At 44.0% G+C, this 25,120-nt stretch overlaps 1 protein-coding gene across 1 annotated transcript in view; it reads left to right on the plus strand.

The window, feature by feature from the left end:
- ATP8B4 (ATPase phospholipid transporting 8B4 (putative)) overlaps positions 1 to 25,120 on the plus strand; it is a 5,389,235-nt gene that overhangs the window by 1,342,047 nt on the left and 4,022,068 nt on the right. Inside the window, exon 6 of the mRNA XM_069624764.1 lies at positions 24,448 to 24,520. Within this exon, the coding sequence (XP_069480865.1) occupies positions 24,448 to 24,520 (73 nt within the window). The remainder of the gene's footprint in view (positions 1 to 24,447; positions 24,521 to 25,120) is intronic.

The raw sequence follows: 25,120 nt of genomic DNA on the forward strand, positions 1-25,120 counted from the left end.
GCTATCAGGCAAGCTGGCAATGGTACTATGCCTAGTTTCTTGTAAGCGCGTATCAGATGTCAAAGCGCTAGAGGTAAATCGGAGATCTTTTGGCCCAGAAGGGGTCACTTTCTCAGTAGTCAGGAGAACTAAGACAGGGACCTCATCGGTCCACTATCCGTATTTCCCGCATAAGACCAAGTGGTGTGTAGCCAGCTGCATCAATGAGTATGAAAGCAGGACGGCAGAGAGTAGAGCAGTTATAGCTCGTAGAAAGCCTTTTCACGCCGTATCTACAGCCACCATTGCTAGATGGGTTAAAGAAATTAAGCAAGCAGCGGGATTGATTTAAGGAGATACGGAGCACACTCGGTGCGTGGGACGATGGCATCATTAGGAGAGATTATGCTAGCAGCAGATTGGGCTAGTGATCATACCTTTAAAGAATTTTACTTTAAGCCAACCGAGAGTCTAGCAGTCACTGTGTTGGGGAAGCTTTGAACAAGCATAATGCTCGCCTCCAGTCTTGTCATAGAATGAAGATTAACCCTGCTAACTGCGCAGGGAGTATTAATTCTATTAAAGACTAGGAGGCGAGCATTAATTTCCCTCCCATTCATGTATAGTTGATGATAATGTTTTGTATAATAAAGTCAATACATGAACGCCACCCTGATTCTTCTGCTTGTATCACTCTTAGGAGAGGAACAGAAGAACAATTTAACAGAGAGACTAGTAGCAGGAGTCGATTGAAGTCGAGAAGGATCAATGTTTCAGTTTGGAGTGGTTTAAGTCTTCTCTCTATTGACAGGACATCATGTGGAGTTTGCGAGTGACAGTTCAGAGCATGTAAAAGAGAGGAGGAGCTCAGGGACAGGATGTGGCCATAGCTGAGCATGGAGAGATATGGACTACAGAAACTATGGGGATTGTAGTTTAAAGAAGGAAAAGTCATTTTGGAAATTTTACAGTGTTTTTGTTATTAGTTGTTGAAACTGCTGAGGAGTAGTAATAAAAGAAGTTGAAGCATAATGCTCGCCTCCTAGTCTTTAATAGAATTAATACTCCCTGCGCAGTTAGCAGGGTTAATCTTCATTCTGATGAATAAAGCTTTAACGAACCATTCTGAGCTCTCAAAATCTGTTTTCCTCGAACCTAGAAAAGAGCTCTGATCATTTTACCCTACTTCCAGGAAGTACTTCCACCAATTAGCTCTATTCATCTTTTTGCCAACAAAGTGGTGGCCTTTTTTCGCAAGCAATTCAGACGCTATAACCAAATAGAGTTTTGAAACATAATTGGAGGAAAACAACAATCATCGGAAATGGTGCCAAATCCATTCACCCAAAAGCAATGAAGTGTTAATACATTCCCCACTGAACAGTACCCAGTTGGGAGGGAGTATAGAGTACCATTTTCCAGCTTGGCAAAACATTACGAAAGATATTTGGGTGCTTAATAGTGTACAGAATTGCTACACTCTAAAGATGTGCCACCGTCCTACTTTTTGTTCTCACACAGAGGTTCCAACAACACCTCCTGCACCTGGAGCTGAAGCCTCATCACGAGTTGAGCGGTATCCCCGGAGGTATTACCGCCGAGGCTATTGGCGGTAACGCCAAACCCCCTGGCACTATTAGCGCCAGATCATAGGTTTGGTGGAACAGTAAGTCCCCATTCCCCATTGGGCCCATTCGGGAATTCCCCATTCACTATTGGGCCCAATGGGGAATTTTCTGCGCTATTACTGCCAGCGGTATTAGCGCGGCAGTAATAGCACTGGAAATTGTCAAAATCGCAGCAGATTTGCCCCCAGCTCAGAGCTGGGGGTAAATCCTGCCAAACCCGTGATTTGGCGAATCTTTAAATGCACGATAATAGCGTTACAGCTGCATTTAAGGGTTACCGCCAAATTCGTGATGAGGTAGTATGTGTACAAAATTGAGTCAATCGAATGAGGTTTAAGATTCCAAAAAGGAAAAAGGACTCTACTCCAGATATTTTCTGGACTAGAAAATAGGAGCGGAGAAGATGTTACTGATAATGGATGAAAGTAGCAACCAAATACATGAAAAAGGGTATATTTAAAATACTGTCCCTCCTACAAATATTACCCCTTTTGTTAAAGGAAGATTGATTATGTGCTATGGATCTTCATGATGCTTACTTCTGGATACAAATAGCACGGAAGCATTGACAATTCCTCAGGTTTACAGTTAACAGCAATCAGTTTCAAGACACAACGCAACCATTTAGCTGAATGTCTGCCCCAAGGCAGTGGTGTGCACACAATTTAGAAAAATCCAGAAGATGTTTGTATATTCTTCCAAAGCAACTGTAATCATGAAACCAGTTGAGCTCAAAAAGCTTCTTGCGATCTCCAGTCCTTGGACACACGCTGTACGAACTGGGTCCACATATTAATAAAAAGAAGTCGCTTCCGTCACCTATAAAGAAAATTCATTTTCTGTGGTCAACCCTGAAAACCATAAGTGCAAATGTGGTCACTTCGGAGAAAAAATCTCCGGTCTGGCAAGCTAAAATGTCAACACCGGATGATAACGCCATCATCAAAGGTCAGCCAAATGCCCTAATTGATGAAAACAATGGCTTCATCAATTTTCATTGCCTTGCAGGCAGGAATCTCTAGGCGCACAGTGATCTCAGAAAATGGAGACCTGGGAAGAATGTTTTACTCTGACACAGAAGGCCCTATATTTTCAGATCTGCACATATCAACATTGCAACAAGTCAACCTTACCCTGATCCCCCTATTTCCCCCTACTCCTATGCTAGTCCCCTAACCCACCTCTTGCACATCATGAAGCCCCAAGAAACAGAGAATAGAGCACAAGGGGAGCAATTCAAGAGTAACATAACATTACAGGGCATATTAACGCGTTTCACTCACTTGTGGTACTCTGGACATCCCAAGCAACTTCAGTGATTGATAGCAACAGGGGAGGAAATTAACGTTGGTTCTACTGCGATAAATCTGCTATACTGCAATCTCATGTGCACTCACTGGCTAGTATGGCTACATATCTGCCTGTCCAATCAATTTGTATGCGACAGAGGGAGAGCCAATTCAACAATAACCTAATTCTAGGTGATGGTTTCAGTGGCCTCTAACAGGAGAGCAATATGGGAAACTATTTTGTTCCTAAATAATTTCACTTGCTTCATTGTAGGGAAGATTTTCTTTTTTAAAGAACTTATTCACTTCTAAGTACTCCACTTGTTGTGGTTAAGGCACAGTGAGATAAAATTGTGCCCAGGATCACCCACTTTCGTTAAAGATTGAAGCCAGGATTTTAGCCCACTGTGCAATTTAGGCACTTGACTACATACTTTGAGCTTTACTTGATAAAAAATAAGTTTGGCTTACACAGACTGTAATAATACTGTCTTATAACGATTATTTACAAAATACACAAATCACATACTAAAGAAACATGGCAATATATAAATCTGTATAGATATACGTTAAGGCAAACTAATATCTTTGTGACTTTTTTACACATTCTGAGTGGAAAATGACAAGTCCCAGAATGCAATATAATGCAAATTCTAGTTTTTCCTGTGTCACACCACCATCATTTTTGCACTTTTTGTAGTAAGGTCACCTGAGTATAGTGATTTAATTTGTCTCAACTTCCAGCTTGCTGTAACACGTATGGTTAAGAGCATTTGACTATCCACATTTGGACCTCATTACAAGTATGGCGGTGTGGGAGAAAACGGTGGGAAAGCAGTACTGCTGAATTACCACACCACCATACTACAGGTTTGACAGTGAGCTGGAGGTTTTTGTTCCAGCAAAAAGCTCGAGGTAAATTTGCCACCTTACCGCTAAAAATTGGCAAAATCCCTATGGACTACAAATAATTGGCACTTACACAAGCTATCACTACATGCAATCCATCAGTAAATCTGCCGGACCAAGTGGCGGTAACACTAATTCTGTTTGGCCGTATTCCAGCGGATTTACCACCAGAATACTGCTAAACTTCTAATGAGGCTCACACTCTTTTTTGCATGTCAATATAGAAGACATTATGGTTATAAATTGATCTTTAAAAGGAGCTTTATTGTGTTACTCAATTAAATTACCATGGTGGTAAGACAGATCTTTTAGGCAACTGGAGTGGTGGGGGGTCTTTTACTTGGAAATAACCATCAAGCTTCCAATAGACTACACACTCATGCCTGAGATAGGTGCTGCTAACAAAAGAAATGTTTACATCAGTAAGGCCATTGTTAAGGTGCCTTTTGGCATATGCATTTTGTCCCACCCATGGCACCTGTACAGGTCAGGTGATCCCACCAGCAATTAACCAAATTGAAAGGAATAGCCGCGGCCATTAAAATAAATTGCTGCACGTTAACAGGGCATTGAACTAAACAAAGACAAGTGTCAAAACTGTTGCCCAGGATGCCAGAGAGAGAGAGAGAGAGACCTCGGCTAGGACATTTTCTCCAGCCACACGTACTTCATGTCGAGCCAGCAGCTGAGAAAAATGTGCCCACCTGCTCTAAAATGTCCTGGTGTTCAGCTCTGTAGCGCCCTATGGTGCGGCAGCTTGCCCCCCTACCCTTGTGGTCGGTCCTCTACTGAGTACACTGCAACAATATGCAATTCTGTATTGTTTGCTCCCTAGAAGTTGTGAATAGATGAGACTGGAGTGAAGGTCTCATAGGAGGTGCTGTGTTGGGAAAAAGAAAAATTGCACCCTCCATTTATGTACTACTGTCTTTCGCTTGTTGAAGTAAGCTTTAACAGGCTTCCATGATAGAAATGTATCTGAAACAGTCTGCTGTATGTTGCAAAGTTTACACGGTAAGGTATGAGAACCTCACTGATTGCCTGCATACCCTATTATGAGAAGCATGTAATACAAGTTGATACCACCTGAAGCATTGGATACTATTGCCTTTGTAAGATGTATGAACCATACTCTTCCATAGAACTCCTGAGTAAATTGACAGTATAAAAACCATGCAAACCCAGGAAGGGTGGGGTGTGGAGGTTGGTGTGCCGTATGAAGAATAATTGTTGGTCTTGTGCCTTGTCCTGTGAATTGTTTGTATGCTGGTTTGCTGACTGCCATTAAAGACACTTAGCAACCTATCGGAAGAGTAGATTATTGGATCTGTGGTTAATTTGCCACAACACAAGCATTCTGGCACAAGGTGGGGGACATGAGTTGGGGCCGTCTCTCCTGCACAATTAATCTCAGGGGTAGGAGCTGCCCTGGATGGCTCCCTGGTAGGCCTCTCATCTCCGGCTGAAAGGGGTTCCTGTTCCCTGTTACAAGGCCTAGTTACTGGTCTTGTCATACTGGTCTTGTCATATCAGTTATCCTTAATTTAGTTCATTTGGTAATGTCATGTGCATCTATCTAAGAGTTTTCACCTCTCTTTCATTGGTTTCCCACTTTTGTTGAAAAAAAAACTCTAAGCCTCTTCCTCTTTTCCAGCACGGTATTGGAAACAGTCTCTAATGATAAGATATGGCATTTATAACGCCCCTATAAGGGTTTCAAGGCGCAACGAGACAAGGGAAGGGGAACAGAGGGAAGACAGACAACGATCTTGCTAGGCCAGGTGACATTGAGATCGCGCAAGTGCAGGGGAGGGGGTAGTTGCTGGTTCTCTGGCATGTTGTGGGTTTGAAAGATGTTTTTTCTTCTTCATGGCGAGTTATTTGCTTTTTTGGATTGATGGACAATGTTTGGTTGTGGCGTCGGTTCAGAGTCCATATTAGTTGTAGTGTTTCGAGTTTTCTGCTCGTTTGGTTCCAGTAAAGTATGTCTGGGTTGCTCCCAGGTGCTGTCTGGGAGTTGTGCCCCTGAAATGGAAAAAAAGAGAACACTCGCCATAAAAAATGCCGGGAGCTATTTTGCGACAGAGGGCTGCAACAGTATCCACATGCATGGCACATGAGAGAATCTCAGAGGCTGGTGTCGCCCCATCCCCTTCTTTCCTCTCTTTACAGGTTCATGGCCTGTAAAGTCTTTCCTCTCTTTACAGGTTCATGGCCCTAACCCTGTCACACTTTCTAGCTCATGCCCCTATCTCCTGGCCTTTGGCAATGGTCGCAGAGGAATACACATCAAAGTAGGAGATGAGGGATGCCCTGAACATGTAGGAAAAAAGTAGTGTTACTACTCTTCCACTGCACAACCCGTCCAGGCCTGGCATCACGAGCGTTGTTGTTGTACAATATGCATCTCCTGCTGCCAGCAGAGAAGAGCTGCAGAACTACACCTCCTCATTACCCAACCTATATTCTGCTCCTGGCAAATTGTATGCAAAGCTGGCATTTGATGGCAGTACATCGAAACACAAACTATGAGAATACTGATAAATGTATCTGATGATGGATGACAAAACTGCACTTAGAGTTATTACATGGGAACACGTTGATACAATCTGGAAAATGGTGTGAGTGCCTGGTTAATCAATAGCATTATTTGGCACAAGGTAGTGGTGTTTCGGCATTTGCAGACAGCATCTGCCAAATTATGTGAGTCCCTGAGCTGTTGCTGGTAATATCTGTCAACTTTTCCAAGTACCTAAGCAAATAATGACGAATCTTGGCACCTGATTAAAGTACTGCCAAACAATGATAACACTCACTAAATGGTGTGATTGTCTGGGTCTCTTATGTCAAACTCTTGTGTAGGGAATGACAAATGTATTATGGTAACATTTGGTGTACTGCATTGTGTGGGAGTACCTGGCAAATGATGTCACTACCTCTCCTATGCTGTCAATACCTGTTCCATTGATGGCAGCACAGAGTACCTGGGTAAAGGATGGCAACCCCTGTCATATAATGTGACTACTTGGACAAATTGTTGGACAATTAGGACAAACCTGACATTGGTGTGAGTACCGTGGCATTTTATTCTAACACCTTGCATTTAGTAAAATCGCGCATCCGGTATGGGTAGTTTTGTAGAGGATTGCATAGTATTGCTTTTGATCTGGCATATAATCTCTTTACCTGTAATACAGTGCGAGTACATGGGCATTTGATCGAGCAAACATGGCATAGAGTTCAGTACTTGGACGTATTATGGAAATACCTACCAGAAAGTGCGTTTCCCTTGTCTTACAATAGCAGTGCCTAGAAACAGCAAACCATTGAGTTTTTAGAAAAGTCAAAACCATTGGCTTTGCCACCGCTTTTCGCGAACTACACATATAATACTTCACTAACCGATCTAATAGGAATGTGGAAATATGTTGCGCATAATGAAAGTTTGCGCTGTTTTTCGGTGGATAGGTTTGCATTCTTGAAACTGTTACCTAAGCTCACGCTGGGTAGGATCCAGCTAAACATTTCTCAAACCTGTTTCCCAGCTGTGCTGGAAGCGATCCGACTGACCTTTAAGTTACAGCGTCTGTGCTCCATTTTGCTGTGTGAAGCAGTAATATCAAAACAACTCCCTATTTCACTGGAAAGCGACACTAATGGCGGGATTTTCTAAGGATTTACTGCTCGCTGCATTAAACTGTGCCATTGCACAGACAATCCCCAGCCTCATACCCAGTGCTTTAGGTACCTCACCAGTGCAAAGCAAACGTGTACTTTATAGTGGTGGCAGATAAGACAAAACAGCCGACGACAAGCCTAAAGTAAACAGCAAAAAAAAGCATCTGATGATGTTGGACAGGTTTCATAACATTTCATTTAGCTGTACTATCCACTAATCAGCATCACTAACATATGTTTTTGGCAATAAAATGTGTTCTGCAAATAAGATTCTGTTTCTTGGCCATATATATCCTTAGGTATTTAGATTAATTTCAGACTCGAGCCATTGTTACGGTCCTGGCTGGCTGGCATGTCGGATTCTTGCAGATTTCTGTCCGCACTATCATGCCACTCCATGGCCTCGATTGTGGGATCTCTAGCTCTCTGTATGCTGCCCATTTCTCTTATGTGGACTCTGCGCACTGGACAACTTCTCGAAAACAGCGGTTTACTCGTCAAACTACTGAACACTGGGCTAATCCTGTCCGGAAAGAGTCACAATCCTGTCGTTTGATCTCGAGAAATGGTGGCCAGCTATTTTGTAATTCTCATGGATACAAGCCTTGGAGCCTGCATCCTGTTAGGCATAATCCAGTGCAGTTCCCTTAGGGAGCACTACACCAGATTAGGACTACAGGTGAGAGCAATAAATCCCCTTTGGTATGAGTCTGTACCACAAAGATTTGGTTGGTAGCTGTGGCTGAGCAGTCAGACTTATCTCAAGAGGGAGATGAGCAGTATTCAGGGTTTACACAATAGGGATCACAGTACTATGGAACAAGGAAACACTGACCAAAGCTTTGTATCAAAAAAAGAATATATTTATTCTATACACATCTAGTTCAACACATAAATCACAGTTGACAAAGTAAGTCAAGTTTAGTCAAGGAAAAGCATATACAACTCCCTATTAAATTGTAGACAAGTTTGCGGTAGAGTGAAAACTGAGCAAAACAGCACAGTGAAAACCAACTACAGATGGCACTCTAACAATTTACCGAAAGGGAGGGAAAGCACAAGTTAAACCGAAATATCTTCAGACACCCCTAGCAACACTTCCCTGAAGTTTTGTGAACAAGTAATGCACAGTGACATTTTAGCAGAAAGATAAGTGAATGAAAACTGAGCAAAATGGCACGCCACAAGTTAAAACAGTAGGAAGGAAGAAGAGTTTGGAAGATTTAGGTGCATCAACACATTTCTCATTGAAAACCTATCTAGTGAGAGCAGATCTAACAAATCAGCCAGAGTCAATAGGCCTGAGCCAGAGTCAGTGGTCCAGGACCAAGAGTTTAGGAGCAAAAATGTTCTTGTAGCTGCAGTCAAGTCTTTAGTAGAAAAATATTGAAGAGGTAGATGCGAGGCAAAAGACAATGGGCCTCATTCCGAGTATGGCGGTAAGGGATACCGGTCACCGTTAACGAGACCGGTGCCGGTAATCCCTTACCGCCACATTCCGAGTTCCCTTTGCGCCCTCGTCCTTAACGCCTACTTTTAGCAGGCGTTAGGAACGAGGGCGCAAAGGGGCTTTTAAGCCAATAACGGTGACCGTAAAGTACGGTCACCGTTATTTGCAATTTCCCCATTCCCATTGAGCCCTATGGGGGCTCATTTGGGAATGGGGAAGAGCCCTGGGGAATGGGAAATTACCGCCCTGGTCAACTCGGAATGGGGCGGTAATTTCCCATTCCACCAGTGCGGTGCCGGTACGGGTCCGGCGCCGACCAAGGCGCTAATAGCGCCATTGGTTAGCGCCAGACTCGGAATGAGGCCCAATGTTCAGAGAGAGGGCGGCCAACCCAACAAGTAGATAAAGGATTTAAAACACCTTTAGGGCTACCACGGGGAAAGGGAGGCCTGGCGGAACAATGTACCTTAAACGTGAAGAAGTGGCTCCTGCGATGGCGGTTGTTCCTGGTAGTTCCTGCAGTTTGAGGGGTCCAGCAGAGGAAGAGAGGCTCTCGTCATGGAGGAAGATTCGAGTAACTGCACTACACAGGGATGAAACCAGCCGCGGTGCTGCCAAACAAAGTTTAAAAGGCACGCTCCTTTTAATCGCGGTCCGGGTTGATAGCTGCCTGGCTATCTGGTCTCCAAGTGCGGGGCACTGTCGATTCGACGAAGGCAGGTCCGGAGAAGTGATGGGAGAACTGGTTGTTCCCACCAGCTCAAGGGAAGAGGGCTCTTTCGATGAAGATCTCCTCTCATCGTGTGGAAGAAAAGTGGTGAGACGATCCGGCAGGGCTTCACCAGTGGTGTAGATGCTGAAGATGTCTGTGGCTTTTCTCCCCTTCAGTTCCGTAGTTCCAGTGGCAACGTCTTGCACTTCCAGTCCTTAGGACCCTGCTTTTATGCAGAAAGAGACCCATTCATACAGCCTAGCTGTCACTCACACAGTGGAGTGAGCTTCTTGGCGGGAGACCCTCCAGCCTATCAGGTTAGAGTCTGACCTGAGTTGCTGTGGTAACTCTGTCCAGGGGTTCTACTCCCCCTTCCAAACAACAGACCCACCCCAGACTCAGAGGTGCCGAAAGGAGGGCTTCTTGGCAGAAGCCAGCCAAAAGAGCGAACAAAGGATCCCCAACCTGGGTTAGGAGTATAGAGTAAGACTCAAAAAATAAGTTATATTAAAGTTCTGGCAAATAAAACCTACCAGAGTAAAGTTAATAATAAAATAAACTGGCGGTATGTTAGAGGCTGTCAGTAAAAGTATTAGCCTCGAACAATGGGAAAATCCCATAGGAAAATATTCGGCGTTGAATATTTTTGATAGTAACCACTGCCACCAGCCAGAAACTTTAGAGAGCGGGACTTTAAGGTACCCCCTCGAAAATGAACCTAAGGGAAAAACTATTAACCCTTTCCAGTACCTCGCTAGTAAGATGGGGTGTACTGGTTAAGTTTGTAAGATTTGACTAGTAAAGTCAATGGAGACTTTACACGCTCTGGGAGACAGTAGTCAGTCCCAGGGTATGGAGTCTATGTTTGGTGGTTGCTACGACACCCCTCCATAAAGATGGTTTCTATGGGTGAGAGAAAATCCCATAGGCATTAAAAACAAAAAATAGCCTAGAACACACATAGCCAAACATGCCTAAGAGTGGGAAAAAGAGTCCCACTCTTAGCAGGTAAAAAGAAACGAACCCTTCAAATCCAGCAAAGCTGCTGGGGGACTCTATAGGTAAGGGAAATTAGCCATGAAATGAGAATTCTCCCTAACACTGCCCCCCACCCACCCCCACCCCCAGACTAAGGGACAGGAGGATCTAATCCACTCCTGGATGAGTCTTATACCTCTAGTCGGTTATAAACATCCTAGAGAGACCATCAGCATGTTGGTGGTGACATCCTGACCTGTGCTCAATGGTAAAATCAAACCCTTGGAGGCAGATTGACCATTTTAGCAGTTTTGGGTTTTCCCCTTTCATTTGCATCAACTATCTCAAGGGTTGGTGGTCTGTTTGAATGATGAAAGTAGATCCATACAGGCATGGTCTAAAATTATTCAAAGCCCACACATTGGCAAAACATTCTCTCTCAATAGTTGCCCACCTTGTCTCAGGTTCCTTCAGTTTCCTATTGATGAAGCAAATGGGTTGCTCCCTACCTTTCTCATCCAGTTGACTGAGTACTGCACCTATACCTAGATTGGAAGCATCTGTCTGTACAATGAAGGGATGGTGGTAGTCAGGAGCTCTGAGAACTGAAGCTTGACAAAGGGCTTTCTTTAGCCTTTCAAAGGCCTGATTGCACTCTTCATTCCATTTGACCTTTTTAGGGAACTTAGGAGAAGAGAGTACATTCAGTGGAGAAGCTATGGATCCATAGTTCTCAATGAAATTCCTGTAATACCCAGTGAGGCCTAGGAAGGCTCTCACCTGGGTTTGACTAGAAGGGGTCGTCCAATTTTGTACAGCTTCAATTTTGCTGAGCAAAGGCCTTATTTCACCACCTCCTACCTCATGCCCAAGGTAGACCACTTTACTCTGACCAATTTGACATTTGCTTGCCTTGATGGTCAGATGGGCCTGTTGCAGGGCCTGCAAAACATATCCTAGGTGGTCAACATGTTCGTTCCAAGTAGGGCTGAACACTGCAATGTCATCCAAGTATGCCATGCAGAAGTCCTCCATCCCATTCAGAACCTGATTAACCATCCTTTGGAATGTAGCAGGTGCATTCTTTAGTCCAAAAGGCATCACCTTAAATTGGTATAAGCCACTGGGGTGGAGAATGCAGTTTCTCCTTGGCGTGGTCAGTCAGGGCTATTTGCCAATAGCCTGACGTGAGATCAAATGTGCTGAGGAACTTGGCTGAACCAAGTCTATCCACCAGCTCATCTGTCCTTGGCAAAGGATGGGCATCAGTCTTAGTGACTGCATTAAGAGCTCTATAGTCCACACAGAATCTCAACTCCTTGGATCCTGTCTTTGGTACTAACACAACTGGGCTAGACCATGGACTAGTAGAGGGCTCTATTACCCCGAGATCAAGCATCTTGTTGACCTCTCCTTTGATGTGGGTCCTTACATTTTCTGACATCCTGTAGCCCCTGCTTTTGACAGGTAAACAGTCACCAGTTTGAATATCATGCTGGCCCCAAGGGGTCAAGCCTGGTGCTAGAGAAAACAGGGAGGCAAATTGATTCAACACAACTTTGCACTCTTCCTGTTTCTCAGGTGTCAGATTAGAAGAGAGATTGACTCCTTCTATTTTCTCATCTAAAGGTTTGCCTCTGAGGAGGTCAGGTAGAGGTTCACTCTCCTCCTCTTGAGCTGAAGCTAGAAGCAAAGCTCCCAGTTCTGGTCTCGAGACATAAGCTTTTAGACAGTTGATGTGAAAGACTCTAGGAGCCTGCTTAGGATTGCCTAAGTCCACCAGATAGTTCACCTCTCCAAGTTTTCCCACAACCTTGAAGGGTCCCATCCATTTGTCCTGCAAGGCCCTCTGCCTTGTTGGTACCATAACAAGAACTAGCTGGTCTTGAGCGAACTCGACCATGTTGGCCTTCTGGTCATGCCAATGCTTGACCAGAGCCTGTCCTGCTTTCAAGTTATCACTTGCTTCAGCCATCATGTGTGACATTCTCCTCTGGAGTCCTATCACATAGTCAGTGACTCTGACTGGCGTGGGGGAAGGAGCACTCTCCAACCCCTCCTTGATCAAGGCCAATGGACCTCTGACCGGATGGCCATAGAGAAGTTCAAAGGGACTGTAACCCACTCCCTCCTGAGGGACTTCTCTATATGAAAAGAGAAGGCATGGCAGTAAAAGATCCCACTTTTTCTTAAGAGGATCCTCTAAAGCTCCTATCATGCTCTTCATGGTTCTGTTAAACCTTTCTACCAACCTGTTTGTCTGAGAGTGGTATGCTGTTGAGAACTTGTTGGTAACTCTACAGTTTTTCCACATGGCTTTCATGTAGTGGGACATAACATTTGACCCCCTGTCAGATATTACCTCCTTAGGAAACCCAACCCTGGTAAAAATACCAAGAAGGGCCTTAGCTACAGCCGGAGCTGTAACAGTCCTCATAGGAATTGCTTCAGGGAACCTAGTAGCATGGTCTACTACAACAAGTATAAACCTGTTGCCTGAAGAAGTTGGAGGATCATGGGGACCAACAATGTCAATTCCTACCCTCTCAAATGGTACTCCCACCACAGGGAGAGGCACTAGAGGTGCCACGTTCGTGGAGCCACTTTTACCAGAGGTTTGGCAAGTGTGGCAACTCTTGCAATACTTATCTACCTCAGCCCCCATTTTAGGCCAATAAAAGTAGAGAGAGAGCCTTTCCTTGGTCTTCTTGAAACTCAAGTGACCAGCCAAAGGTATCTCATGGGCTAGTTGCAAGAATTGGAGTCTGTTTGCTTGGGGTACTACAAGTCTCTTGTAGTCCCCAGGGAGTGACTCGGTTGGTTCACTATAGAAGAGGCCATCTTCCCAGTGTAACCTATACTTCCCAGGCTCGTGCCCTTCAAGCTGAGATGCTGCCTGGTGGCGAAGACCTTCCAGAGTTGGACATTCTCTTTGTCCCTTACTGAAGTCTGCCCTTTGGGGTCCACCTTCTGCCAGTAACGACTGCAGCTCAGGATGGTCCACAGGGTCAAGATCTCCAATGAATTCCTGGCCTCCTACTAGAGCGGAGTCTTCAGGTTCGAGTTCAACCACACAGGGCTGTACCTCACTCTCAGCCTCAGCTGGAGGAGGAATCACAGGTGTGATTTTTGCTAACCGAGGAGATTTCCTGGTTGGCAGTACTGGACTATTTTCTGCTGTCTTTTTCCTGGAGGTCTTGGGTTTCCCCTTTGCTTCTGGTTGCTTGGAAATGGCAGTTAGTAACTCCAGTGGTGTAGGAGTTATTTCTTTTTCTATCATCTCCTCAGAAGAGCCCCTCAAGGTCCTCTCCCTTGCAGGTCTGGTAAGCTCCTGTGATCTCTTACGAGGAGGTCTGTGGGTACTGAAACTACTCCCAGGTCTTTCAGATCATTGCCCAACAGCACCCATCCTGGTACTTCAGATTGTACACTTACAGGTATCCTGACAGTCATTTCATTGCACTGATGAGAGCTGGTAATTGGGGAAGCATCTGCACCGGCCCTCCAGCTAACTTGGTGAGGCGTTTGGGTGCCTTAGCAACATCCTCCACCTTGAAAAAAGATGTGTCCACCACGGTTATGCTGGCCCCAGTGTCCCTAATGGCAGGAGTCTCCTGCCCATTGACTAGGACACTGTCTTTATAATACTCTTTAGTATTAGGAGGGATAGAATTATACACATCTAAATTCTGTTGTTCCCACAACCCTAGAGATACTAAAGATACAATAGCTGAGACTCCAATGGGATCATCAGCCAGTAGTTGAAAGTTTCCACTGGCCATCTGTACTTCCACCTCTGGAGCGAAGGCTAAGGAGACAGTGTGGACCCCTGAAAATGTACCCTTACATCTGGGATCCCCTTTCACATGATCAGTAGAGTCACAAACATAACATTTTCCAAATGTCTTCATGAATGGTGGCTTGTTCTGACCTCTTTCTGGTCTGGGACCAGCAGGTACACTAGCCTGATTAGGTTTCCCTTGTTGCTTACCCTTAGAATTTTGTTTGTGGCCCTCTTTGGAATTGGAATTATTTAAATTCTCTTTGTTGTCTTTCTTTGGCTGCTTTCCCTCATCCTTTTTCTGAGTTACCCCTGAATCCTTGTGAATAGCCCTGTTGGCAACCCACAAGACAGCAGCCTTAGCTAGTTTCTTAGAATGTAATTCCTTTGAATCAGCCAAGTGCTGTCTGAGCTCAGGAGAGCAGGCATCATAGATAGACTCCATCATAACAAGATTTCTCATTCCTTCACAAGTGTTAACTCTATAACCCTTAATCCATCCCTCTACATTCTTCAAACATTCATTCACCCAAGTAGCCTGAGGGTTACTATCATGCTTTTTGAGGGTCCTAAACCTCTTAAGGTATTGAGAAGGAGTCTTCCCAAATCTAGCTATCAGAGCTAGCTTTACAAATTCATAGTCCATCCTATCCACCTCCCCCAACTCCATTACCACATCAGATGCAACAGGGGGGAGCCTAGAGAATAACCAGGGATCAACTGATTCCCTGTGATATCCTGGAGCCCATGATTATATTCAAACATAGCAAGCCAATCTAATACATCCAACTTTGGTCATAGATACCCATAATCTCTTTAGGCATCCGGGGTCTTTTTGGACTGGAAGATCTAGAGGATTCGGGGAGAGAAGCATTTTCCAAACACAATTTCTTCATCTCAAGCTCATGGTTGAGCTCCATTTCTTTGAGCCTTAGTTCTTGATGTCTCTGTTCAGTTTGGGCACTAATTAGTTTGAATTCAAGTTCAAGTCTCATGTTTTTCTAGAGATATAAATTCAGGACTTAATGTGGGACCTGGTAAGGGTCCAGTAGCTACAGGTTGAGGCCTTTGAGCAGGCAGAGGACCAGAGGAGGTGAAATTGTTATCCTCCTCTTCCTCATCTGTCTCAATAATACCATTTTCAACATAATCCTCATTACTGTTTGCCACATTTGCTGGAGTAGTAGGGCCTACAGCACCACTATCCAGACTTTGTTTCTCTAACAGTCTATCAATTATTTCTGTTTTCTTGCCTTTGACAGGAAGACCTTTCTGTCTGCAGAAATCTTTAAGATAATAAGCAGTTTTTGCAGGGAGGGTCTCCTGACTATAACTTTCCATCTTTGACTTTGGTAAAATAACTTTTTGTGATTGTTAACCTTGTGGTTAATTGAACCAAGGTACTAGTAGCACCCTAAAATGTAAATCCAATACTTTTATCCCACCGCTGCCACCAGTGTTAGGCAGAATCCAGTGCAGTTCCCTTAGGGAGCACTACACCATATTAGGACTACAGGTGAGAGAAATACATCCCCTTTGGTATGAGTCTGTACCACAAAGATTTGGTTGGTAGCTGTGGCTGAGCAGTCAGACTTATCTCAAGAGGGAGATGAGCAGTATTCAGGGTTTACACAATAGGGATCACAGTACTATGGAACAAGGAAACACTGACCAAAGCTTTGTATCAAAAAAAGAATATATTTATTCTATACACATCTAGTTCAACACATAAATCACAGTTGACAAAGTAAGTCAAGTTTAGTCAAGGAAAAGCATATACAACTCCCTATTAAATTGTAGACAAGTTTGCGGTAGAGTGAAAACTGAGCAAAACGGCACAGTGAAAATCAACTACAAATGGCACTCTAACAATTTACCGAAAGGGAGGGAAAGCACAAGTTAAACAGAAATATCTTCAGACACCCCATAGCAACACTTCCCTGAAGTTTTGTGAACAAGTAATGCACAGTGACACTTTAGCAGAAAGATAAGTGAATGAAAACTGAGCAAAATGGCACTCCACAAGTTAAAACAGTAGGAAGGAAGAGGGGTTTAGAAGATTTAGGTGCATCAACACATTTCTCATTGAAAACCAATCTAGTGAGAGCAGATCTACAAAATCAGCTAGCGTCAATAGGTCTGAGCCAGAGTCAGTGGTCCAGGACCAAGAGTTTAGGAGCAAAAATGTTCTTGTAGCTGCAGTCAAGTCTTTAGTAGAAAAATATTGAAGAGGTAGATGCAAGGCGAAAGACAATGTTAAGAGAGAGGGCGGCCAACCCAACAAGTAGATAAAGGATTTAAAACACATTTAGGGCTACCACGGGGAAAGGGAGGCCTGGCGGAACAATGTACCTTAAACATGAAGAAGTGGCTCCTGCGGTGGCGGTTGTTCCTGGTAGTTCCTGCAGTTCGAGGGGTCCAGCAGAGGAAGAGAGGCTCTCGTCGTGGAGGAATGTACGAGTCACTGAACTACCCAGGGATGAAATCAGCCGCGGTGCTGCCAAACGAAGTTTAAAAGGTACGCTCCTTTTAATCGTGGTCCGGGTCGATAGCTGCCTGGCTATCCGGTCTTCAAGTGCGGGGCACTGTTGATTCGACCAATGCAGGTCAGGAGAAGCGATGGGTGAACTGGTTGTTCCCACCAGCTCAAGGGAAGAAGGCTCTTTCGATGAAGATCTCCTCTCGTCGTGTGGAAGAAAAGTGGTGAGAAGATCCGGCAGGGCTTCACCGGTGGTGTAGATGCTGAAGATGTCTGTGGCTTCTCTCCCCTTCGGGTCCGTAGTTCCAGTGGCAACGTCTTGCCCTTCCAGTCCTCAGGACTCTGCTTTTATGCAGAAAGAGACCCATTCATACAGCCTAGCTGTCACTCACACAGTGGGGTGGTCTTCTTGGCGGGAGACCCTCCAGACTATCAGGTTAGAGTGCAACCTGAGTTGCTGTTGCAACTCTGTCCAGGGGTTCTACTCTCCCCACAAACAACAGACCCACCCCAGACTCAGAGGCGCCGAAAGGAGTGCTTTTTGGCAGAAGCCCGCCAAAAGAGCGAACAGAGGATCCCCAACCTGGGTTAGGAATATAGAGTAAGACTCGAAAAAGAAGTTATATTAAAGTTCTAGCAAATAAAACCTACCGGAGTAAAGTTAATAATAAAATAAACTGGGGGTATGTTAGAGGCTGTCAGTAAAAGTATTAGCCTCGAACAATGGGAAAATCTCATAGGAAAATATTCGCGGTTGAATCATTTTAGTAGGAACCACTGCCATCAGCCAGAAACTTTAGAGAGCGGGACTTTAAGGTACCCCCTCGAAAATGAACCTAAGGGAAAAACTATTAACCCTTTCCAGTACCTCCATAGTAAGATGGGGTGTACTGGTTAAGTTCGTAAGATTTGACTAGTAAAGTCAATGGAGACTTTACATGCTGTGGGAGACAGTAGTCAGTCCCAGGGTATGGAGTTTATGTTTGGGGGTCGCTACGACACCTCTGTGTCACTGCACGGAGGGTGCTGTGTAACACATGTGCATAAAGATGGTTCCTATGGGTGAGAGAAAATCCCATAGGCATTAAACACAAAAAATAGCCTAGAACACACATAGCCAGAAATGCCTAAGAGTGGGAAAAAGAGTCTCACTCTTAGCAGGTAAAAATAAACAAACCCTTCAAATCCAGCAAAGCTGCTGCGGTACTCTATAGGTAAGGGAAATTAGCCATGAAATGAGAATTCTCCCTATCACCTCCCGTGAATGTGGGACTTAGAGGGGTGTGCAGTGCTTAAAGTGGGTCGGGGCCTGCCGGGGCCGGGCCCCGGCAGTCTCCAAAAAGTGGGGCTGAGCCGGGGCCCTGCCGGGGCCCCGTCCCACCGCCCGCAACATTGGCAGGATGCATTATCCCGTTGCGGCCGCAGCCGCGACGGGAGATGCATGCGCCTGCCATGAAGTCAGGCGATCTGACAAAAGTGGCAGCCAACCACTGCGACGCTGTGACTGGCTGCCACTTCTGTCAGTCATAGTAACTGCATCTGGTGACCCCTCGCGCGAGAGGTCACCAGAGGCGGTTACTGTCCCTTTGTTTCCCCAGGTCGCCGAGGCGTCTTTAACCCTCGGCGAACCTGGGGATTCCTCGACATATTTTGAGGTTTATAAAAGATGGCTTTGAAAGTACACATTTCAAGCCATCTTTTATAAAGCTTTGCCGACGGACAATTTTGTCCGTAGTCAAAGCTTTAAAAAAGACGGCTTGAATTGTGTACTTTCAAAGCCATCTTTTATAAACCCGAAATGTTTAAAAAAGATGGCCTGAAAACTAGGCAAACCGTAGGGTATGCACACAAATATATATAAATGTTATATATTTGTGTGCGTACCTTACTATGGTGTGTGTACTTTGCAAGCCATCTTTTATAAACGTAGAAATATGTTACATATCTCTATGTTTAGAAAAGTTGGCTTGCACAGTACACACACCATAGTAAGGTACGCACACAAATATATAACATTTATATATATTTGTGTGCATACCCTACGATTTGCGTACTTTTTAGGCCACGCCCCTCCCACAAGCCACGCCCCCAAATGAGGGCCCCCCCTCGATTTCTTACCCCACTTAAAGCCCTGGGGGTGTGTTGGCATGACAAGCAATTTTTCTGTCCAGTGGTGGCCTATCTTCATCCAGGTTCTTTGTGGCTATTCATTCCTCTCCAAGATGCTCTTCCGTGACCCCTGCTAGGCAAGTTTAAGTTTCCTTTGTGTAGAAGTACTTTGGTTGCAGGTTTTGGAGGGGAGCTTGTCTTGCCGATGCAAGGATTCTATGACAAGACTGGAGGCGAGCATTATGCTTCAACTTCTTTAATTTACCACTCTTCAGCAGTTTCAACAAAATTCAAAACCATAACAAAACACAGTGTTTTGTTATGGTTTTGAGTTTTGTTGAAACTGCTGAAGAGTGGTAAATTAAAGAAGTTGAAGCATAATGCTCGCCTCCTAGTCTTTAATAGAATGAATATTCCCTGCGCAGATAGCAGGGGTAATCTTTATTGTCTGGTTATTTTTGCATGAAGGGTGGGTTTCCTGCACTAGGTTTTGCCGTTTGCACCATGCTTTTTTATTTGACTAAAGTCTGTCATAAATAAAGAGAATATTTTTGCATACACTCTGTCCGATTTTCTGTTTGTTGGCAAATTGCATGAATTCATCAACCTTTCTTTAAGGTTCTCCCAGGAAGGGTGGCTCTTCAAGTCTTAAAGGGGAAGCTGTTGACTAGAAATGAATCATTGCTCATGTGTTTTGTGTCACAATTGTGTTACATATATGTCCAAAGAGCTTTCAGAGATGTACTGTTTACTTATGAAGTTCTTAAATTCCCACAGTGACTATCTGCCTTCTTCTGTCTTTGTTCAGCCTCTTGTGAAAAACAAAATAAACATGTTAGGCTTTTTGGTGAAGTGCTAATCTCCTGGAAAGACCTCTGACATTTCCAGGTCCATGACGTTCGCTGGGAAATTGTGTTCCTTTTCTGGTTAGGGTATAACACAGGCACAGGAATCCAAGTGGTCACGGGTTCCAGTGCCTTTTAACACCCCAGCCAGAACAAAAGCAAGATTCCAGTGCCATTTAACACCCCACCTAAAAAGAAAAGCAAGGTGCCAGTGCTTTTTAGCACTCCATTCAGAAAAATCGGAAGGTTCGAGTGCCTTTTACCACCCCAGCCAGAAAAAAAGCATTGATAATGGTGTCTATGCTTGTACATGGAGAACGAAGTTAGAATGAATCCCTTTGTGTTGCCCTACTTTTCACATGTATAATTGCAGACAGAATCCTTTGGGATTCAAGCATCTCTGCCCACATCGAAAGCTGCGATTCAGGCCCTTTTCCTTAGTGGAGCAGGGGAAACGGGTGAAACAGCTTTTACAATTGTTTGCCCCTGCTTCGTTCAGGAAATAAATCCTCCAGAAAGCACACAATGTAAAACAGGTGGAGGTGTCACCGACTTTTATTTAAGCTCCATGTTCCATGTCATGTATCTTTTTGTAACTTTCACTATGCACTTACGACTTATTTAGATGAATACTATCCAGCATACACTTTCACACCTTCCCACCCCAGTCGCCAGCCCTGGATCACTTCTGATATCTAGCCCCTAAAAACAAACATGTATCATGACCTATGACACAAGCACAAGCACAAATCCCAGACCCCTACTCTGCTCCTACCCTACAGATGTTCACTTGCTTCTGTCTCCCCTGCACTGGATGCTGCCAAATCCTCCTACTTCACAAAATTAACCACCACCCTTCTCAATCACCCCCACAAACTGTCCTCTACCCTCTCCGCTTTGCCCACACCTCCCAAGCCGCCAATATCCATTCCCTCCTCCCTCTCTGCTAATGACTTTGTTCACTTTTAAAACCCATGACAGTGACAGCCCTCCTCTATCTCTATCTCTTCTCCACTCTCCTGTCCACCTCTCCCCATATCTATTATATACTCTCGAATACTTCTCCCCTACCTCCTACAAAATTAGCACCCATCCTTCACAGTGCCAACCCATCCTGTGCTCCTCTCCACCCGTTTTCTCCTTCAGTGGTAAAAATCGTAGTCCCAATCACCCTCTCTCATCGCTCTTTAACCTCTCTCTCTTTCTCCATTGGACTTTTCTATGCATCCATCAAATCTGCAACTGCCCTACCCCTTAAGTAATACTCAGCTGACCCACAGGACGCAGCAAACTATTACCTGGTTTTCCTCCGACCCTATCATTCAAAGGTTTCTTGAGCGGGTGTTTTTTTTAAATCACTTTATTTATTATTTCAGAACAAGTCATACAAAAGAAAGGTGACATCAACATATCCATTACATCAGGGATTTGCACTCAAATTACAAAATGCATATATTTATCAAACAATCAAATATAATAGTGTTAAGATTCATAAAATAAAGTCCTTAATAAACTACTACAAATCTCTATCCCATAGTAACATTTCTTAAATCCGACTACAACAGACAATACAACATCAACAAACACAATACACAACACCATATAAAAATCTCAACAATCCCCCAACTATGTCATATAGAAAATAAAGCATGTGATTAATGAGTATCAGCTGTATAATTCATTAAAAGAACCCCAAATTCAAAGATAATGCTCCTCTCGCCTCTGTTTCATTAACATTACTTTCTCATAGCAAGACAAAGTACAAACATCTAACAGCCAATCATCTACATTTGGCTTTTTCCTTGATTTCCAAATTTTTTATATTTGCTTAGTCACCATTACCCATACCCTATTGATCCAATCTGTTCTTACTTTGGCCTTATCTCCTCTCTCTCTGCTTTATAACAAAATTGTCGAATAATATGTATGTGGTAGCGAGTCCTCCAGTATATTATCTAATCTATTCAAGACTTGACTCCAAAAGGTGGATACCCTTGAGCATGTCCATAGCATATGGGATAAGGTGCCCCCCTGAAGACCACAACCCCAACAGACATCATTATCCAATAGGGTGGTTTTGAACTGGATCACTTAGTACCTTGGGGATATTGGCCTTGGAGCTGAACTTCATTCTTGCTTCTGTGCTAAACTCTCCACTGAGACTGTATTTATACATGTCTCCAACTTTCTCACTATGCTCACAACTCCAATCTCTCTTCTGTATGCATCCTTTTGTACCTCTCGCTTGCTTCTGACACTGTCGAACACCCTTCTCCTCCATACTCTCTAGAACCTTCGGCTTCTCGAACCTGCTCTAGCCTGGATGCTTCATGCCTGGTGGTTGCGCCTTTAAAATCACCTGGAGCTCTCAAATCTCTGACTTCTTACCTCTCCCTGATGGTGTCATCCAAGGATCAGTCCTTGGACCCTTGCTCTTGGCCCTCTATACCTCTGCCCTAGTCATCTTTTTGGCTTTAACTACCTCCTCTTTGCTGATGACACTCAAATCTTTTTCTATTTTCCCTCCTTCACCCAACCATCTCGGAATGGATCACAAACTGTCAGTGCATTCCATCATGGGATGGCTCTTCTGTGGCTAATATTGAACTCTTTCTTAAATTAAGTTTTGCACTACCACCACCTCTGCTTCTCGTATTAACCTTATCAATATTCAGAAAATGTGGATTTATCACACTACAAAAACAGTAATTGCCACTCTCATGTACAGCCAACTCCACTACTGCTTGTGCCTATCCCTTGGGCTTCCTCTCTTCTCTTTACACCCTCTAAACAAAGTTCTCAACTTCACTACCTGCACTCTCTACAGTCTAACCCAAATCCTCTCCCACTTCTACCTACCAACATCATGATCATTGGCTCTCCATGCACAACTGCTCCCTTTTAAGTTCATGTTCTTAAAAGCTATCAATGACCATGCTCCTCAATACCTGGCTGACACCATCTCGCTCCTACTCGGTACCCAACTTTACTTTCCCATGCCCCTCTGCCTTCTCTAGCTTCTGCTCTTTCTCCGTACTCGCCTCACTCCATTGGAACCTGCTGTGCATCACCATCAAAGCCAGGCTGTCTGTGGATCTCTTCAAAGCTCAGCCTACACTTAACCTGCATGCCTTTCAGAACCTGCATGCCTTTCAGGGAGCTCCTATCACCTTCTTACCCATTCTCCCTTCCTCACCCTCCAGTGCCGCAGAATAACATCATTTTGGACATTTGAAAAGTACCACTCCTTGGTTTGCAGCACTTGTCTCCCTAAATTAATGTTACCTTTTAAAATCACCTGTTATTTTTTTGTTTTTGTTTTGCCCCTGACCTATGTCCTAGTTTGTTCACACCCTTATAAGCTGGCTCACTACTTTGTCTCATTTTTGTGCTATTGCTTAGGCACCCTTCTTGGGAATACCTCCACTGTATGTGCTACTGTACCTAATTTTGATCGACTTTGACACCCCTGTTCTTCAAATAGACAAACACATTACGTACCTCCTTCATCAAACTGAGCACCATTTCAGTTCCTTTAGTTTGTTCACTGGGGTAGTTTGCAGAAGGTCTTGGTAGCCGATGATGTTTGTAGGCGTTAGATATTGTTTGAGAAATGTTGGTTATGTTGTGACCGTTAAGTGCAGATAAGTAATTTTTTTTCCTTAATACCCTTCTCAACCTCCCGAGTCTAAGATCGCGAGCTCAGGGTACAGCTGGAAAAATAGGGCCTCGGAATGTGTTATATGCTCGAGCCCTCTGCAGGGGCTTGAGCATGTAATTTTGATTTTCACCTGTAGCCTGGTAAGCGGAAGGAGTTTTTTCCCATTATCCTTAATTTGGGCAGCCCTAGGGCTGGACCGGAATGAAAAGGCAGTGTTGCTCTCCTGTACAGAAGCGTGAGGTGAAGGAAGTATGAGATCTGGGCTTAGGAAAACAGAAGAATCCATGTCCCAGTCTGCATCACATAGGTGATACATAACTATGCCCTTGCAGTAGTCTCTCAAAAGCAGGAGGAGACATTGCTCAGCTGACCTCTGGCCGAGACCCTACCTGATTGCTTAGGAGAAATAATGTTAACCTCTCCTCAAGAGGAGTGAATTTAGATGGCCGTGTTAAACAAGAGCAATATTTTAAGGAGCAGCATTTCTCTATTCTATGATTCTACGAAAACAATGAGATGTGCTCAATCTGCAACAGTCAAGTACAGGGAAAAACGTTAGAAAGAATCTGTAGTGTTTTACTAATAGGAACAATTGTTAGTGTTTGTTAGTAATAATGTCAAGAAAATACTTTAAGCATGCAATGGAATTCAGTCCAAGCCACTCGTTCAACCCTTCACACCAATTTCCCCCAGTTGGCTCCTGTGTTTATATGTTTATTTGCCAAAAAAACCTCTATACGGAGTCTGAGATCGTCTCGAAAAGGAACTCCAAGTAATGTGAAAGTCACCTTGGCGATGTGAAGGAAACTGATGTGTTGGTCATTACATTAAATAGAATGTGCAAATTATGTGCATGTACCAGTGAGTAATGTTGTAGAATATGATAGTTTGGGGCAGTATGGCAGAAACTGAAATACAATGGATAATGAAGTTGTCTGTTTTTCTTCAGATTGCAGGGTGAAAAATGGATGAATGTACGAGCAGGCGATCTCATTAAGTTGGAAAACAATCAGTTTGTAGTTGTGAGTAGCAAACATATTTTCTCCTTTTTTTATTTTACGTACAAACAGAAGAAGGTCTTTGAATTTATTTACATTCATTTGATGTTTTTGTTTTAAGGGCCTTCATCTAATTGAAACATGCTTTGTAAAAGGCTAATAGAGAGGCACCAGTGTCTGTAGCATTTAACCTACAGACGTTGGAAGATTTGACCATTGTAGTTATGTCACGTTATGTTATTGGGCATTTCTATTGTGCCTTGTGTACCATTGGTATGATTACAACGTGATGTAGGGTGAACGCCCTCACGATCGTAGTTCAGGTCAGTGGATAGATTAGGGTAGTCAATAGTGCTTGAGGGCACTCGGTATGTGTGCAGCCAGGGCAGTTTACGTGGTGTGTAGCTGCATTCTAATGCTAGGTGTGGTGCATTGGTTGTGAGAGATCAGCAGAATGTGTGCAGCAAAGCCTATTTGACTTGAGGGTAGCTGCATTTTGGGGGTGGTAGAGCTTGTGTATGAGATTATGTGTGCGGCTAGGCTGATTTTTCATGGGGCATAGCTGTGTTCTAAAGACTGTTGAGGTGTTCATGGAGATGTATAAGTATGCATGCAGCTAGGCTG

Source organism: Ambystoma mexicanum, chromosome 11 (genome assembly GCF_040938575.1).
Source record: "Ambystoma mexicanum isolate Mex_15411 chromosome 11, UKY_AmexF1_1, whole genome shotgun sequence".
Taxonomy (NCBI): Eukaryota; Metazoa; Chordata; class Amphibia; order Caudata; family Ambystomatidae; genus Ambystoma; species Ambystoma mexicanum.